At 46.9% G+C, this 20019-nt stretch overlaps 1 protein-coding gene across 2 annotated transcripts in view; it reads right to left on the reverse strand.

The window, feature by feature from the left end:
- Positions 1–18742, reverse strand: part of LOC143927622 (coiled-coil domain-containing protein 3-like) — a 42955-nt gene extending 24213 nt beyond the window's left edge. The window contains exons 1-3 of one of the 2 annotated variants that reach the window (XM_077451794.1): positions 18541–18742; positions 17323–17463; positions 2483–3543 (exon numbers count right to left, since the gene is read on the reverse strand). In XM_077451794.1, coding sequence (XP_077307920.1) covers positions 2483–2835 — 353 coding nt within the window. In that variant the 5' untranslated portion in view covers positions 2836–3543; positions 17323–17463; positions 18541–18742. The remainder of the gene's footprint in view (positions 1–2482; positions 3544–17322; positions 17464–18540) is intronic. The other variant, XM_077451795.1, reaches the window with a different exon arrangement.
- Positions 18743–20019: the final 1277 nt, after the last annotated feature.

A 20019-nucleotide genomic window follows, 5' to 3' on the forward strand; every position in this document is an offset into this window, starting at 1 on the left:
GCTCCTTACATTGGTGGCCAGTGGGTAGAAAACTCCTTACATTAGCGGTCAGTGGAAAGAATGCTCCTTACATTGGTGGCCAGTGGGAAGAACGTTCAATACATTGGTGGTTGGTGAGAAGAATGTGACTTATATTAGTGCTCAGTGAGAAGAATACTATCCTTACAGACAATAAAAAAAAAAAAAGCAGTGGTCTCGGTGGTACCTTATCTTAGAGGCAGTATTTGCCCATTGCAAACCCCGGGCAACCTCTGAACGATCCCTGATTGAAAAGGGCTGTGCTAATGTAACCAAGGAGGTGGAAAGATCATAATAAAATTCTATTATACCCTGTAAAGACATAAGTTATCAGACCACTCAACATGAACCAATCATTGGACATCATAATTCTACTACATGCTATAAGAACACTAGAGCCCCAATATAACTAGACCAGTGCGCAAGATCATCATGCAACCCAATTACACACTGTACACACATAGACCACAAAACACAACTTGACCGACCCCTGGACAGAATGTTGGAGTACTCATTTATCAATAATTATATGTGTTTACACTTATGGCAACCTAAAGTTTCCAAAGTGGTCTTCCAGTCACTAATTTTGCACATCATGTTAGCCTTCTATAAGCAGGATTTAGCAATCTGTAAGGCTGGATTCACACCTATGCATTTTTTGTGCTTTTTGCAGATTCGCACTACAGAACGTCTTCCATAGGAAACCAGGTTAAATGGACTGTGTTGCAAATCTGCCAAATGCACTAAAACTGCACAGGTGTGAATCCAGCCTAAGTGCCACTGGAGCTTGATGAAGCAGAGCCTCTATTGGTCAATGTGACCTCGCCACCAGATCCCAATGCAGGGCCTCTATTGGTTAATGTGACCTCACCACCAGATCCCAATTTTTACACCTTGTACAGACATCACTCATTTCATTCTGAACAAGACCTGACTGCTGGACATAATCATTTATGGTCCTTTCTATGAATATTCTTCTCATCATGAGCTACGCACTGGATTTAAAGTGGTTGTAAACCCTTACAACCAACTTTGACCTACAGGTAAGCCTAGATTAAAGCTTACCTGTAGGTCCAAGAAATATCGGATATTTACCCGAAGACAGCCACCGCTGTCTACGGCGCATGCACCGTAGACAGCGGCGCGCAGGCGCACTGGGCAGGCCGCAGATCGCGGTGATATGTCGCGAGTGTCGGCTCCCGTGCGCATGTGCGGGAGTGACGTCATCGCTGCTCCGGCGAATCACAGCGCCGGAGCAGCGAGACCCGGAAGTTTTTGCACTTTATTTTATACTCTTATGCTTGGATTATGAATTATTCACACTGCACCTGATTGGATATTGCTAGCACTTAGAAGGTGTACATCTTGAATTAATTAATTGTGAGTAGATCCATTTACTACCCAGAGTTTTGTGCACGTATGCATTTATTGGCACTTATTTATTTTATTTCGTTTATTTATTTATTTATATATCTATTTATTGACTATTAATTTGGAGCGCAACACCACTTATTAATCCAGTACGAGACCCGGAAGTCACTCTGGGATCCATGGCAGCGGCGGACATGAAGACGGAGGACCACTTCAAGGGCTTCGTTCTCAGGTAAGTTATTCATAATGAGCTAGTATGCTATGCATACTAGCTCATTATGCCTTTGCCTTACAGGGTGTGTTTTTTTTTTGTGTTTTTTTTTTTTTAGCCTTTACTTCCTCTTTAATCAATATTGAATTGTGGTATAGCCTACACATTCATTCTAAACATTTCATTCCCAAAGCAACCCTCCAACTACTAAATATTCTCATAGACCAGTCTATTACACGGTGTATAAGCAAGCATGGACTTAATGAATGTATTATCCCTGAGACTCTCTGGTGTTACCTAAGGGCACGCAAATACATTTGAGGGATCATGTCATTTCTTTGTCAATAACAGAAAATGCATTGGAATTTATTTTTTCCAGGTAATCCTCCTTTAGGCCTGGTTCACACCTATGCAATTTTAGTGTGTTTTCAGTTTTTCAGAAACACACTACAGTCCTTTTACCATGGTTTCCTATGGATGTAATACACACCTGTGAATTTTAAAGACCAGGGACTTTTTTTTTGGTTTTGGAATTCGTTTTTCTGGTATCCACCATGACAACACCTACATGAGTTACCTGGAGATTGAAAACATGATTAGGGGCCAATTCACACCACATTTTTTTGAGTTCTGATGCATTTTTACCCCTCTTTTTTTTTTACTTCATCTCAATTGAGGACATATGTGTTCCATACAGAAAAAATTTCAAAATGTTGTACTAGGGCCATTGGAATCCATGGTAAATACTGCCCACATGTTTTAGATGCAGAATAAAAATGCCCTGGACTGCATTTGGTCTGAACCAGCCCTAAGATCACTTAACATTCTACTATTCCACCAGTCCAAGAAACAAATTGGCATATATTAGAGAAGATCACTTACCTTAGAAAGAAGTAGTAGGAGTTGTTCTCCATTACAGTATATGAGTGACAGTTGAAATATCCCAGTCCTGTGACATTAAGGCGGGACCCCGCCGGCACCTCCAGCATGCTTCCCCAGCCCTGATCACACAACAGCTCGATCTCAGCAGAGTAAAACAGGTCAGAGTTGTACTGCCAAGGCAGGTAATTGTAGACGCTGTAACTATCCTTATGAAGAGCCAGCACCTTGGCAAACACCACTGTTTCCACCAGCTCTGCTCTGCATGCTTCGGTTTGTGGCCTCCAATCATGTGGCATCTGACATCCCATCAGAACTCCAAACATGCCAACCAGGGTAAAACTGAAGACCAGCATTGTATCCAGTCTACCGAAAAACAAGCCAAGCGCAATGATATCCTGGACCTCCACGGGATCGAGGCTGGCAGGCTTTTGACTCTGGTTCTAACGAATCCAAGGAAGTCTTAAACAAGACAAGGACCCGTCAAGCCTCCGAGTCTTAAGGAATGACTTCAGATGTCAAAATGCATGCCAATGAACACGAAACACAAACAAAAGGAACGTCACCAATCTCTCAACTCCTTCTGCTGATGGTCTTGGAAGACAAATGTAGACAGCTCTTTTGTTTCAGAAGAAAACTTCTGGTTTTGTCAAAATTCCAAACATGAACTCATAATAGTTAGATAAAAAAAAAAACCTCCTTTATTAATAATCTTCAATCCGCCTTTGGCTGAAAAAATAAGGATGCCAAGTTCTCTTTCTTTGCTCCAGGTCAGTCACTTTGGCTTCTTTCCCTGGCTTGTTTCTCCATCCCTCTGAAGACAAAGCCCAAGGAACATGCAAAACTGCAATAGATGAGACACTTGTGGTTAACTCTCCAACTCTTTGTATGTTCTGCTTTCTCTACAGGCAAAGCCTGTCGCTCAATTCTGAGCACTGAGTTGACTTGAAATTCCTGACAAAACACTGCAGATCAACTTTCAGACTCTGTCTGTACAGCTTCACAGCGTATGTTCGCAAAGAAAAATCCTACTTTTCTTCTTTTTTTTTTTTCTTCAATTCTCCCTAAAGGGAAGGAAAAAGAAAAAAAAAATCAACCAATCAACTAATAAGCAATTCAAGCTTTGTTTAAGATCCTGTAAAAAAAATTCATTGAAAATCTAAATTTCATAACTTCTACTTTATTTGTTTGCCTTAAAAAGTACCTGTCTTGCGTCTAATCTATTCCGAATGGAAGTGAAACAAAAGGCAGGATTTATCCCTCTCCCCCCCCCATTCATCTATAAAACCTGCATATTTTTCTGATTAAAAGGTAACATAAAACTGGTTTAGTTGGGTCTCGAGAAGCCGTTTCAGGACTTTTGACTGTAAGCACTTTAACAATGTGAGAAGCAAATGTACATGGGGCTCCTTAATGTAAAACATAACTTTGCAAGGGACTAGCTGTAGGAAATCTCTTTTTTCCTTGGCACAGCGAGGTTAGGAATATGGGCAAACTGCATATTTCCCCAACCCCCCTTCTTTCGCGTTCTTTAAATTCAAGCAGTTTGAAATACAATATGCTGAGCTTGCTTCTAGCAGCATACGGTTTGGACAGACAATATAACATTGTAATAACATTTACATGAATAAGCCCTGGCAAGTAGTGATGGACGAACTTCCGACGGGACGTTTCGCGAACGCGAAACGCGAACGGACACAAACGTTCGCGAAAACGACCGTTCGCCGCGGGCTCCATTGACTTCAATGGGAGGCGAATTTCGCAAACCTTTAGGTCGAATTTGCGGCCACGGGGTAATTATTAGGGGGTAGCACGTAGTCCCACCACCTGGACAATAGCATAATACATGTATGAGGTGAATTTGGGATCGATAACTACAAGCATTTTTTTTTTATTTGGGAAATTGTTCTGACAATTCAGGACTATGGAGCTAATGAAGGCAATGGAGGAGAGGGAAGGTCAGGGACCAGGGTAGGCAAACAAGAGGGTGCAGGAGATACAGAGCACTGACAGCAGCACCGTAATACAGAGCACTGACATCAGCACCGTGACATACAGCGCTGACAGCAGCTCCGTGACATACAGCGCTGACAGCAGCTCCGTGACATACAGCGCTGACAGCAGCTCCGTGACATACAGCGCTGACAGCAGCTCCGTGACATACAGCGCTGACAGCAGCTCCGTGACATACAGCGCTGACAGCAGCACCGTGACATACAGCGCTGACAGCAGCTCCGTGACATACAGCGCTGACAGCAGCTCCGTGACATACAGCGCTGACAGCAGCTCCGTGACATACAGCACTGACAGCAGCTCCGTGACATACAGCGCTGACAGCAGCTCCGTGACATACAGCGCTGACAGCAGCACCGTGACATACAGCGCTGACAGCAGCTCCGTGACATACAGCGCTGACAGCAGCTCCGTGACATACAGCGCTGACAGCAGCTCCGTGACATACAGCGCTGACAGCAGCTCCGTGACATACAGCGCTGACAGCAGCTCCGTGACATACAGCGCTGACAGCAGCTCCGTGACATACAGCGCTGACAGCAGCTCCGTGACATACAGCGCTGACAGCAGCTCCGTGACATACAGCGCTGACAGCAGCTCCGTGACATACAGCGCTGACAGCAGCTCCGTGACATACAGCGCTGACAGCAGCACCGTAAGCAGCCCCAGGAGGAAGTCAGCACAGCACAGGGATGGTGTGATCCCCTCATAATAAGAACCCCCAGGAGGAAGTCAGCACAGCACAGGGATGGTGGGAGCCCCTCATAATAAGAACACCCAGGAGGAAGTCAGCACAGCACAGGGATGGTGGGAACCCCTCATAATAAGCAGCCCCAGTAGAAATATGACACCGCTCAACCTCTTCAAAGAGGAGGGTAGGGGCATATAGTACGGTGTGCTTTTTTGGGTCAGGGAAGTGAGCCAAATGAATTAAGAAGGTCTGTGTGCTTGATTCCAAAAATTGTTTATAGACATATACATGGTCTACTGATCACATGTGTTGAATTCCTCCGAGATCCATGCCTCATTCATTTTTAGAAATGTGAGGTAGTTAACACTGTGGTGAGCTAGGCGAGTACGCTTATCGGTCACAATCCCCCCTGCTGCGCTGAACGTCCTTTCGGACAGGACACTGGATGAGGGGCAAGCCAACAGTTCGATTGCAAATTGGGCAAGCTCTGGCCAGAGGTCAAGCCTGCCCACCCAGTAGTCTAGGGGTTCATCACTCCTCAGAGCGTCCACATCGGCCGTTAACCCAATGTAGTCGGACACCTGACGGTCTAGGCGTTCCCTGATGCTGGATCCGGATGACACCTGTCGATGGGTCGGCTGAAAGAATGACCTCATATCCGAAGTCACCAACACATCTTCAAACCGGCCTCTTCTTGCAGGCGCTGTTGGATTGGTACCCGCAAATCCTTCTCTGGGAGTGGGAATTGCTCCTCTGCCAGCGCACGCAAAAGCAGAATGCAGCATTTCTCGAAGCAAGGCCTGGAAGTGCTGCATTCTGACAGCCCTCTGCGACGGCGGTAACATTTCCGCCATTTTGTGTTTGTACCGGGGGTCTAAGTACGTTGCCACCCAGTACTGGTCCTTGACCCTCATGCTTTTTATACGGGGGTCCCTATTAAAACACTGGAGCATGAAGGCCCCCATTTGCACTAAAGTGGAAGCGGTGTGGTGGCCTGGCTCCTGCTCATCATCCAGGATAATGTCGTCCTCTTCATTCTCCTCTCCCCATCCTCGCACAACAGGGATCCCAGAAAGGTTTAAAGCATGCTCTTCTTGCTCCTGCTCATCCGCCCCGGCACCATCCTCCTCTGACTCCTCATCAGACTCCTGTTGTTGACTTGTCTCAGATAGAGTAGCCCCCCCTGGGAATTCATCCAGCATTGCGACTTCCTCATCTTCCCGCTCCTGCTCCTCCACAGCCTGATCAATGACACGACGCAATGCACGCTCCAGAAAGAAGGCATAAGGTACCATGTCACTGATGGCGCCATGGCTGCGACTGACCAGTTTGGTGATCTCCTCAAATGGCCGCAGAAGTCTGCATGTGTCGCGCATGAGCAGCCACTGGCGCGGTGAAAAAAAACCCAGCTCCCCAGAACCGTTTCTTTCGCAGAGTTCATACAGGTAGACGTTAACTGCACGTTTCTGCTGGAGCAGCCTATCAAGCATATAGAAGGTTGAGTTCCATCGCGTCGGGCAATCGCAAATAAGACGTCTGACCGGCAGATGGTGTCGCCGCTGAATGTCAGCAAGGCGAGCCATGGCCGTGTAAGATCTTCTGAAATGGGCCGAGATTTTCCTTGCCTGCCGCAAGATGTCCTGGACCCCAGGGTATTTGACAAGGAATCGCTGCACGACCAAGTTTAAGACGTGTGCCATGCACGGCACGTGCGTGATTTTGCCCTGTTTCAATGCGCTAAGCAGATTGGCACCGTTGTCACACACCACTTTACCAACTGTCAAATTGAGCGGTGTTAGCCACTCATCTGCCTGTGAACGCAAAGCTGAAAGGAGTGCCGGGCCAGTGTGGCTCTTTGCTTCCAGGCACAACAGACGCAGCACGGCATGGCAACGTCTCACCTGGCATGTGGAATAGGTTCTGGGGAGCTTGGGCGGTGCAGTGGAAGAGACGCTAGCAGCGGAAAAGGAGGAGGCAGCTGAGGAGGAGAGGGAGGAGGATGGAGTAGGAGGAGGAGAAGAAGAGTCAGGCCTGCATGCAATCCGTGGCGGTAAAACCAAATCTACACGGGTGCCACGGGTTACATGCTTGACGGCCGTCAGAAGGTTCACCCAGTGGGCAGTAAAACTGATATACCTTCCCTGCCCGTGTTTGCTAGACCACGTGTCTGTGGTCAGATGTATCTTGGCACCGACACTGTGTGCCAGAGATACATTCACTTGCCGCTGAACATGGCCATATAGCTCTGGGATGCCCTTCTCTGAGAAATACTTCCTTCCTGGGACCTTCCATTGTGGTGTTCCAATGGCCACAAATTTGCGAAAGGCCTCCGAGTCCACCAGTTTATATGGCAGTAGTTGGCGGGCTATGAGTTCTGACAAGCCAGCCGCCAACCGTTGGGCAAGAGGGTTATCCGGCGTCATCATTTTTTTACGCTCAAACATTAGGCCCACGGAAGCCTGCCTTTTTGCAGAAAAATGTGAGCTTGGCGTGATGGAAGGTGGAGTGGAGGACAATTGTGAGGAGAGAGGAGAAGGAGAAGTAGAAGACGAGGCTGGACGGTGAGAGCCTGCAGTGTGGCTTTGTGTGTTCCGTTGCTCCCACTGGGCTCGGTGATGGCTGCTCATGTGCCTTCTTAAGGCGGTCGTCCCTAGGTGAGTATTGGGCTTACCGCGACTAACGCGTTGACTGCAAAGATTGCAGATGGCAACGCTATTGTCAGCAGCGGACACGTTAAAAAAAGCCCACACTGCGGAGCCATGTGCCGGTGTCCTGGGAGCGCCAGATGTGACCGTACATGGTCGATGACTCGCTCCTGATACATTTGCAGTCTGCTTTGTCCCTGCTGTGCAATGTAAGTCATTGCTGCTTCTCCTCCCTATCTGCTGGTCCATATCTCCCTCTGAACTCCCCTCCTCTTCCTCTCTTGTGGGCACCCACGTGACATCACTAGACACGTCATCATCAACGTCACCTTCCCCACCGCTATAAGTAGAGTAGGCAGCAACACCGGGGACCAACCTCCTCCTTGGGCTGATCTGGGTACTGGCGTCAGACTGCTGAGTAGCGCTTGTTGCTACCTCCTCTTCCTGATCCAATACCAAGAGTGGCTGCGCATCAGAAATGTCCTCTTGATATGGATCGGAAAATAATTCCAGTGACTCAAGCGGAAGGTATGTGGTGGTGGTGGTGGTGGTCGTGTTGTTGGTGGTAGTGTCTTTGGGGGTGCACATAGCAGAGAGTGAAGAAGAGGGTGCAGATCGAGAGGATGAGGAGGGTGCAGAAGAGTAAGGCTGAGCGAGCCACTCAACCAAGTCTGGTGCATCCTTTAAAGTAATTGAACGCACCTTCTGCAACTTCCCACTTTGGCTCAAGCCTGTTGCTCCTGCCCTACCCCTACCACCCCTGCGGAAGGGCCTGCCTCTTCCTCTGCATGTCATTTTTTAAATGACCCTGTGACAAAACTCTTAGTCCCTATACCGCTGAAGGACTGCTGCAGTATAGGTGAGCGGTCAGCAGTGGTGCACGTCAACCCTATCTATTGTGGACCTATAGCGGTCCTTACAGAACAGCAGACTGTACCGCACTCAAGCCTATGTACCGTAGCACCCTATACCAAGTTACCAGTCCTTATAAGAACTTTTGTGGACCAAGCAGGTTGTGTATTAGTGTTTAGCAGACTGTACGTCAGTCCCTATACCGCTGAAGGACTGCTGCAGTATAGGGCAGCGGTCAGCAGTGGTGCACGTCAACCCTATCTATTGTGGACCGATAGCGGTCCTTACAGAACAGCAGACTGTACCGCACTCAAGCCTATGTACCGTAGCACCCTATACCAAGTTACCAGTCCTTATAAGAACTTTTGTGGACCAAGCAGGTTGTGTGTTAGTGTTTAGCAGACTGTGCGTCAGTCCCTATACCGCTGAAGGACTGCTGCAGTATAGGGCAGCGGTCAGCAGTAGTGCACGGCAACCCTATGTATTGTGGACCGATAGCGGTCCTTACAGAACAGCAGACTGTAACGCACTCAGGCCTATGTACCGTAGCACCCTATACCAAGTTACCAGTCCTTATAAGAACTTTTGTGGACCAAGCAGGTTGTGTGTTAGTGATTAGCAGACTGTACGTCAGTCCCTATACCAATGAAGGACTGCTGCAGTATAGGGCAGCGGTCAGCAGTAGTGCACGGCAACCCTATGTATTGTGGACCGATAGCGGTCCTTACAGAACAGCAGACTGTAACGCACTCAGGCCTATGTACCGTAGCACCCTATACCAAGTTACCAGTCCTTATAAAAACTTTTGTGGACCAAGCAGGTTGTGTGTTAGTGTTTAGCAGACTGTGCGTCAGTCCCTATACCGCTGAAGGACTGCTGCAGTATAGGGCAGCGGTCAGCAGTGGTGCACGTCAACCCTATCTATTGTGGACCGATAGCGGTCCTTACAGAACAGCAGACTGTACCGCACTCAAGCCTATGTACCGTAGCACCCTATACCAAGTTACCAGTCCTTATAAGAACTTTTGTGGACCAAGCAGGTTGTGTATTAGTGTTTAGCAGACTGTACGTCAGTCCCTATACCGCTGAAGGACTGCTGCAGTATAGGGCAGCGGTCAGCAGTGGTGCACGTCAACCCTATCTATTGTGGACCGATAGCGGTCCTTACAGAACAGCAGACTGTACCGCACTCAAGCCTATGTACCGTAGCACCCTATACCAAGTTACCAGTCCTTATAAGAACTTTTGTGGAACAAGCAGGTTGTGTGTTAGTGATTAGCAGACTGTACGTCAGTCCCTATACCAATGAAGGACTGCTGCAGTATAGGGCAGCGGTCAGCAGTAGTGCACGGCAACCCTATGTATTGTGGACCGATAGCGGTCCTTACAGAACAGCAGACTGTACTGCACTCAGGCCTATGTACCGTAGCACCCTATACCAAGTTACCAGTCCTTATAAGAACTTTTGTGGACCAAGCAGGTTGTGTGTTAGTGTTTAGCAGACTGTGCGTCAGTCCCTATACCGCTGAAGGACTGCTGCAGTATAGGGCAGCGGTCAGCAGTAGTGCACGGCAACCCTATGTATTGTGGACCGATAGCGGTCCTTACAGAACAGCAGACTGTAACGCACTCAGGCCTATGTACCGTAGCACCCTATACCAAGTTACCAGTCCTTATAAGAACTTTTGTGGACCAAGCAGGTTGTGTGTTAGTGATTAGCAGACTGTACGTCAGTCCCTATACCAATGAAGGACTGCTGCAGTATAGGGCAGCGGTCAGCAGTAGTGCACGGCAACCCTATGTATTGTGGACCGATAGCGGTCCTTACAGAACAGCAGACTGTAACGCACTCAGGCCTATGTACCGTAGCACCCTATACCAAGTTACCAGTCCTTATAAAAACTTTTGTGGACCAAGCAGGTTGTGTGTTAGTGTTTAGCAGACTGTGCGTCAGTCCCTATACCGCTGAAGGACTGCTGCAGTATAGGGCAGCGGTCAGCAGTGGTGCACGTCAACCCTATCTATTGTGGACCGATAGCGGTCCTTACAGAACAGCAGACTGTACCGCACTCAAGCCTATGTACCGTAGCACCCTATACCAAGTTACCAGTCCTTATAAGAACTTTTGTGGACCAAGCAGGTTGTGTATTAGTGTTTAGCAGACTGTACGTCAGTCCCTATACCGCTGAAGGACTGCTGCAGTATAGGGCAGCGGTCAGCAGTGGTGCACGTCAACCCTATCTATTGTGGACCGATAGCGGTCCTTACAGAACAGCAGACTGTACCGCACTCAAGCCTATGTACCGTAGCACCCTATACCAAGTTACCAGTCCTTATAAGAACTTTTGTGGAACAAGCAGGTTGTGTGTTAGTGATTAGCAGACTGTACGTCAGTCCCTATACCAATGAAGGACTGCTGCAGTATAGGGCAGCGGTCAGCAGTAGTGCACGGCAACCCTATGTATTGTGGACCGATAGCGGTCCTTACAGAACAGCAGACTGTAACGCACTCAGGCCTATGTACCGTAGCACCCTATACCAAGTTACCAGTCCTTATAAGAACTTTTGTGGACCAAGCAGGTTGTGTGTTAGTGATTAGCAGACTGTACGTCAGTCCCTATACCAATGAAGGACTGCTGCAGTATAGGGCAGCGGTCAGCAGTAGTGCACGGCAACCCTATGTATTGTGGACCGATAGCGGTCCTTACAGAACAGCAGACTGTACTGCACTCAGGCCTATGTACCGTAGCACCCTATACCAAGTTACCAGTCCTTATAAAAACTTTTGTGGACCAAGCAGGTTGTGTGTTAGTGTTTAGCAGACTGTGCGTCAGTCCCTATACCGCTGAAGGACTGCTGCAGTATAGGGCAGCGGTCAGCAGTAGTGCACGGCAACCCTATGTATTGTGGACCGATAGCGGTCCTTACAGAACAGCAGACTGTAACGCACTCAGGCCTATGTACCGTAGCACCCTATACCAAGTTACCAGTCCTTATAAGAACTTTTGTGGACCAAGCAGGTTGTGTGTTAGTGATTAGCAGACTGTACGTCAGTCCCTATACCAATGAAGGACTGCTGCAGTATAGGGCAGCGGTCAGCAGTAGTGCACGGCAACCCTATGTATTGTGGACCGATAGCGGTCCTTACAGAACAGCAGACTGTACCGCACCCAAGCCTATGTACCGTAGCACCCTAGACAGACCAAGTTACCAGTCCTGATAAAGAGCTTTGTGGAACAAGTGAGTTGTGAATGATTAGCAGACTGCAGCAGAAGGGCAGCAGTCAAGTATAATATTCTTTCTATATTTGGAAGAAAGAATATTATACGTGTACAAGCCTATTACCGTACCACTGATACCAGTCCTGAAAAGAACCTTTGTGGAACTAATAGTAACAGCAAGTCTTTAAAATTATCCTCACTGCCTGACACACTGCTTCCTGCCTGTCCCTATACAAATTGGCAAAAAAGAGTAGGCTGGAACGATTAGCTGGAACAGCTCTTTTGTGGACCTGATAGTAACAGCTAATGATGATGATGATGATGATGATGAAGAAAGACTAATCTGGCTGAGCTGTCCCTAAAATAGCAGCATACAGCGCTCTGTCCCTTTATCTAAACTGACAAAAGAAACTCAGGCTGCTGACCTAACACCTATACCAGTCCTGAAAAGAACTTTTGTGTACCAAATAGCTAGCGTTTTCTCTGTCCCTACTCCACACAGGATCCTTTCCCTACAGTGACAGAAGAAAGAATGTAAAATGGCCACCGGATCGGGTGTATTTATAGGTTAGGGGGAATGTCCAAGTGTCCATGAGCTGTCATGTCTCAATTGGTTGTCCTGTAACACATGATAAACGTGTCACGAAAGGTTAAAGTTCTTGTATACATTAAACACGTAAGTCCGCCGGGGCGAACGACGGAAAAAGGCGTTCGAACCCGCGGACGGCGAAAGTCGGAAATTCGCCGCGAAACGACCGCCGGGCGAACCGTTCGGCCATCACTACTGGCAAGCATTTATTAGTCTGTTTTACTGTCATTTGCAAAATAAGAGAGTCATTTCAATTTTTTACTGGTATTTACTGGTTGAGTGGGGTGGGAAGAAATGGGGTGAGTGGAGTGGGAAGGAATGGGGTGGGAAGGAATGGGGGGGGGAGAGTGGGGTGGGAAGGGGGGGGGGGGAGAGTGGGGTGGGAAGGAATGGGGGGGAGAGTGGGGTGGGAAAGAATGGGGGGGAGAGTGGGGTGGGAAAGAATGGGGGGGAGAGTGGGGTGGGAAAGAATGGGGGGGGAGTGGGGTGGGAAAGAATGGGGGGGGAGTGGGGTGGGAAAGAATGGGGGGGGGGAGTGGGGGGGGAAAGAATGGGGGGGGGAGTGGGGGGGGAAAGAATGGGGGGGGGAGTGGGGTGGGAAAGAATGGGGGGGGGGAGTGGGGTGGGAAAGAATGGGGGGGGAGTGGGGTGGGAAAGAATGGGGGGGGAGTGGGGTGGGAAAGAATGGGGGGGGGAGTGGGGTGGGAAAGAATGGGGGGGGGGGAGTGGGGTGGGAAATAAGGGCGGGAGGGGAGTGGGGTGGGAAAGAAGGGGGGGAGGGGAGTGGGGTGGGAAAGAATGGGGGGAGGGGAGTGGGGTGGGAAAGAATGGGGGGGGGAGTGGGGTGGGAAAGAATGGGGGGGAGTGGGGTGGGGAAGAATGGGGGGGTGGGGTGGGGAAGAATGGGGGGGGGAGTGGGGTGGGAAAGAATGGGGGGGTGGGGTGGGAAAGAATGGGGGGGGAGTGGAGTGGGAAAGAATGGGGGGAGGGGAGTGGGGGGGAAGAATGGGGGGGAGTGGGGTGGGGAACAATGGGGGGGAGTGAGGTCGGAAAGAATGGGATGGGAAAGAATGGGGGGGAGTGGGGTGGGAAAGAATGGGGGGGGAGTGGGGTGGGAAAGAATGGGGGGGGAGTGGGGTGGGAAAGAATGGGGGGGGAGTGGGGTGGGGGGAAAGAATGGGGGGGGAGTGGGGTGGGGGGAAAGAATGGGGGGGGAGTGGGGTGGGAAAGAATGGGGGGAGGGGAGTGGGGGGGAAGAATGGGGGGGGAGTGGGGTGGGGAACAATGGGGGGGAGTGAGGTCGGAAAGAATGGGATGGGAAAGAATGGGGGGGAGTGGGGTGGGAAAGAATGGGGGGGGAGTGGGGGGGGAAAGAATGGGGGGGGAGTGGGGTGGGAAAGAATGGGGGGGGAGTGGGGTGGGAAAGAATGGGGGGGTGGGGAAGAATGGGGGGGGAATACACATTTATATCTATGTATCCAAAATATAGAGTATTTAAGGCGCTGTTGTACAGGGTGGTCAATCTTTGGAATTTTTGGCCAAGTAAGGTGGGGATGTTAAACATTAAAGTATAACTAAAGGCAAATCTTTTTTTATTTAGTTTTTATTGGTGTCTGTGTCCCCATTAAAGGAGATTCACCCTCTCTATTTGTCCTGGTTACAGTTATCATTGAAAGTGAACGTAAATGAAAATCTTTAATTTTGGATTGTCCCCAGAAACATAAAAGAGGGGAAAACTTTCAATGGGGACACTAGTTCTGGTGACCTGGGGGTCCCCCCAAGGAATTCCTTTCATTTTCAGGGATTTCCTCTCACTTCCCATTTGGCTATGGGACAGGAAGCGAAGGGAAATCTCTGCAATGAGACACAGATGGTGAAAAAAAAAAATCTGACAGGGGTTATAACCCTCCCTTGCTCTATCCATAATGGATATAGTTCTATTTTAAGTGCATTTAAAGTGTATGTAAAGCCAACTTTGTTTTTTCGATAAAAGCCATTTTTTAGCCTGTGCTCCTTTGCCACTCTTTTGGAGACATAATAGGAAGTGAGAGGAAACACATCCAAACTATGCAGGGAGATCATCTGTTAGACAGCTGCCACTGAAAAGTTGTCCTCAAAAGATTTCCCCAAAATTCCTTTTTCAATGACAACAGACTAAATGATCTAAAGTTGCTGATTGCTATTTACGCCAAAGCAAACTAAGTTTGGCCAAAAGATGTCTGAGATGCCCACCTCCCCAAACACCACCAAGTGAAAAGACCCCTTACCCATCCATCTAATGTGCACAAGTCAGTACAGAAAAATCTAGGAAGCCAGTGCACTATCCACCAGTACAAACCTTTATTTGCATAGGTATAACTGGTAATAAAAGGTGTCTCCTGCTAATTTGGTTCTTTCACACCTGACCATAGTCTTATGTCGCGTACACACAATCGGACTTTCTGACAACAAAACCATGGATTTTTTTTCCGAAGGATGTTGGCTGAAACTTGTCTTGCATACACACGGTCCCACAAATGTTGGCCCAAAATTCCGAACGTGAGAACGCAGTGACGTACAAGATGTACGAGTGGAGAAAAAGGAAGTTCAATAGCCAGTGCTGCTCTTTCTGCTTGATTGCAAGCATGCATTGCGAGCTTTTGTGCGACGGACTTGTGTACACACAATCTGACTTTCCGACAACAAAGTGAAGTTGGTGTAAAATCTGAGAACCTGCTCTCAAACATTTGTGGCCAGAAATTCCGACACCAAATATTCGATGGAGCATACACATGGTCGGACTTTCCGACAACAAGCTCACATTGAACATTACCCGACGGAAGGTCTGACCGTGTGTACGCGGCGTTAGCCAAAGGTGTCTGGTCCATCTACTTCAATATATACCCTCCAGAATGAGTGCAAGAGCATTGGAAAGGGTGGCCGTGAACACCGATGCCTGGAAACCAGAATCACATATCAATATAGAACATATATAGAGAAATGTAAAATCATATTACACAATACGTTTATACTGACAGACTGTGTATATGCAGTGAAGAAAATAATGATTTGATCCCCTGCAGATTTTGTAAGTTTGCCCACTTAAAGCGGAGGTCCACCCTAAAGTGGACCTTCCACTCATTGAAATCCTCCCCCCCTCCGGCACCACAATTGGCACCTTTCAGGGGGGAGAGGGTTGCAGGTACCTGTACAGTACAGGTATCTGCACCCACTTCCGGCGTAGATTCTGCAGAAGGTACGCCCCTTTCTGCAGAATCTACGCCCCTTTCCGAAAGTCCCCCGCTGCCTGCTGGGAAACACACGGATCCCAGAGACAGTGGGGACCATCCTTATTGCGCAGCGCGACTCGTGCATGCGCAGTAGGGAACCGGGAAATGAAGCCGAAAGGCTCCACTTCCTGATTCTCATACCCAAGATGGCGGCGGCAGCACCCAAGAGACGATCGAGAGATCGGCTTCGGGTGCCGACATCGCGGGTGTGCTGGGCGGGTAAGTGTCATTATTTTAAAAGTCAGCAGCTGCAGTATTTGTAGCTGCTGGCTTTTAAAAAAAAAAAAAACGGCGGAACTCCCGGCGGACTCCCGCTTTATAAAAATGATAGACCCTTCATTTCTTTGTATCATAGCTGTATCTTAAATGATAGAGACAGAATATCAACCAAAAATCCAGAAAAAACACATGATACAAATTTTTATAAATCGAGTTGCAGTTCAGGGAGTTAAAATAAGTCTTTGATCCCCTAGCAAAACATAACTTAGTACTTGGTGCAGAAACTCTTGTTGGCAAGCAACAAGATGGTTTCTCCACCAAGATGTAACATGTTTCTTGTAGTTAGTGACAAGGTTTGCATACATCTCGGGAGGGATTTTGGTCCACTCTTCTGTACAGATCTTCTCTAAATCCTTGAAGGTTTCTTGGCTGTTGCTATAGGATCTGGCTAGGCCCCTCCATAACCTTAATGTGCTTCTTCTTGAGCCACTCGTTTCTTGCCTTGGCGGTATGTTTTGGGTCATTGTCAGGCTGGAAGACCCATCCATGACCCATCTTCAGTGTTCTGGCTGAGGGAAGAAGGTTTGATTCCCCTACCAACCAACAATAATTCTGGCTCCCACAGACTGGCTACAGTATGTGTTCATGTTGTACACAGATTAGTCCTGCCAATTTAGAAGGTGCTCCTAATGACAACTCGTTATGTGTATAAAAGACATCTGTCCACAGTAGCTCTTTCTTCCATTCAAAACCTCACCATCTAGAGCAGTGATGGCGAACCTTGGCACCCCAGATGTTTTGGAACTACATTTCCCATGATGCTCACTTACACTGCAGAGTGCATAAGCATCATGGAAAATGTCGTTTCAAAACATCAGGGGTCCCGAGGTTCGCCATCACTGATCTAGGGGATCAAATACTTATGTTACGCACTGAACTGCAACTCAATTTATAACATTTGTATCTTATTTTTTTTTCCTGGATTTTTTGGTTGATATTCTGCCTCTATCATTTAAAATACACCTATGATAAAAATGATAGACCCTTCATTTCTTTGTAAGTGAGCAAACGTAAAAAATCTGCAGGGGATGAAATAATTATTTTCCCCACTTTATTTGAAATGGAAACATTTTGAAATAAATACTGTAAGTGAAATACAATGATTCCTACTTATTGTGTTTGGGCTTGGATAGAGGTGAAGCCATTAGAATCTCCAAGTCATAACATAATGAATAAATACAAAATTAAGGTCAAGGCCAGGAGCCTCCATTCACTATATCTGGTCTCCCACAGTACACAAAATATGGAAATGCACTTATTTCAGTAAAGATAAACTGCTAATACCTTTTCTCAACGGCACTATATAGCAGTCTTGTGACTTCCATCAGTGCTTGGTTAAAGCTTGTAGGAGGAGTTTTCATTCTCTGACTGTCCTCTGAGGCTGCAGGACCCTGGACCCTCTGGACAGTGCTGATTGGCCCTGTGCTGATCACATGCAAGAAAAAAATAAAAATAAACAACAACTCTCTAGCAATACACACCAGAGTAAGCATGTGCAGAGTGACTCCAAAGGCTCTGTACTATCAGGAGATGGATTGGGGACAGTGGAAGAAGGGGAGGATCAGAGGAGACAGGATTAAACAGCCTTTTTACACAATGCAGATGACTAACCCCTTAGGTTCCACAGTGAGTTTAACAAGCATGCTTTACTGCATATAGAGACTGATTTTACTGTTGTGGGTTTAGTAACACTTTATTTTCTTTTTATTTGTTACTTTCGGATGCACTTGACTAAAGTTGATAAAGTATAATCATTTGATTTCTCTTTGTGGGATGGACTAGCCAATCTTCAGAAACAAAAGAATACCAGAACTTCCAAAAAACGCGAATTGATTCGGAACAACGAATATACGAAACGACTCCAAATGTACAAAATGAATTCCAAAAACAAATACTTCTAACGTAACGATTATGACAAAACAAAATGATTTACTTAATGAAAGAAACCGTAATAAAAAAAGAAAAAAAAAATTCCGTCGTGCACATCTCTAAACTGCACTAATACGGCTATAATCACCTCCATCAATCAATAAGAAATGTTATGTTTTAGCATACATTACAATATATGGCAATTTAAAATTTACAATTGATAAAATTTACCTTCACTTACATTATGCTGCCATAACACACAATGCCAGCCATTTGACTCCTAATGACAAAAAAAAGACAAAAAAAAAAAAAAAGTCTTGATCGGAACTTGAAACTTTCCGGCTGCAGAAATCTGATCTGTAAGCTTCACTGCTGGAGCCCACAACATCTGCTCCATAACCGGATATTACATAGAATTACATGGCATTTTTATAACTAAAGTTCTCCCTTTAAATACAGAACACAAAATGCATTCAGCAGCGCAGCCGATGAGCTGAAAAACAGGTCACACCTACCGACAAATAAGAACCTTTTTTTGCAAAATGATCCTATACTAAAACATTCCCGGAATTTAAAAAAAAAAAAGCTCAAATTGTTTCCTTCCACAAAATAATAAAATAAAAGAAAAGCTACCTGGAAAAGTGGCGGCGTCTTCTCAAAACCAAGTCCAGAAGGAAAGGTGTGATTGATTAATTGATTGATTGATTGATTGAAATGACTGAGACCTCCCGAAAGACCATCCAAACATCTACCATAAAGCCTTATTTCAGTCCTTCCTAACAGAACAGACATATATTATCCAGCGCCCATTGCTGATTTCTTGTAATGCACAGAAAGAGATCTCATTTTGCAAAGGCAACATTTAAATTCACTCACCTGAGGGGAACTAGATGGGAATGCAGTGCCAAGAATTCTACCAATGTGGAGTGTTGGCGTGTCATTTTACAATTTTTCCACTAGAGGGCGACAATTATATGAGCTTGGCTAGCTTTGTTCATGGAAGGGAGGCATTCCCTGCATGATTGCGGAGTAGCTGACAACTTTCTGTTGGGTAGACAAATTAGTATTGATGAATTGCAGAATAAAACCATGGCTCCCAACTGTCCCTGATTTAGAGGGACTGTCCCTGATTTGGAGCAATGTCCCTCTGTCCCCCTTTCCTCCTCATTTGTCCCTCATTTTGGTCAAATCCATATAGTTGTATATAAAATTCACTTTTTTGTATCAAAAAGTGTTTTCCAGCGCTAAACTTTTCATCTGATTTCTATATTGCTGCATTTGTAAATTCCAAAAGCCAATATAAAGGAATAGTAATGGTAAAAAAAAAAAAGGACTTTGGGTTTAACCAATCTTGTTTTTTTGTACAATTCTCCTTTAAGGGGGCGTGACAAGGGGTGTGTCCTATGCCTGCATACATTTCCTGATAGGTGTCCCTCATTTCCATCTCAAAAAGTTGGGAGGTGTGATAAAACCTGTGCCCCTTGTACAATATATGTACACTGAAGGCTGAGTCTATGGAGGGTTAATATCAGAAATTTGACATGTGCCTTATTATTATAAGACATTTACAACCACATATCTGAGCTAGGCATGGGCGTGTGCGCAGGGGGTGTGCCAGATGTAATCCCCACCCCACCCCACCGCAGTGCTGCTGGCTTTTCTCTCCCCCCGACTGCTGCGGGGGATGTTTCAGGATGGAGAGTGGGGGAAGGGGCTAATCATAACTGAAGTTTGTGAATGAACAGGAAGCCACTCAGCACAGAGCACGCCCCAATCATAAACTGTCCAGTGCAGCCGATGGCTGCAGAGAAAGGCATGTGTGTTTGAACTAGGGCAGTGATGGTGAACCTTGGCCCCCCAGATGTTTTGGAACTACATTTCCCATGATGCTCATGCACTCTGCAGTGTAGTTGAGCATCATGGGAAATGTAGTTCCAAAACATCTGGGGTGCCAAAGTTCTCCATCACTGAGCTAGGGTATGCACTAACTGTATACAAGGATAATAAAATGGACCTATCTTCATTGTTAAAGCGGATCTCCACCCAAAAGAGGAATTTCCACTTTAATGCTTCCACCCCTGCTCCTGTTTGTGAAATGGAGCTTTGGGGGGG

Source organism: Lithobates pipiens, unplaced genomic scaffold, assembly GCF_037356315.1.
Source record: "Lithobates pipiens isolate NorthernLeopardFrog02 unplaced genomic scaffold, aLitPip1_a1.2 Scaffold_23, whole genome shotgun sequence".
NCBI lineage: Eukaryota > Metazoa > Chordata > Amphibia > Anura > Ranidae > Lithobates > Lithobates pipiens.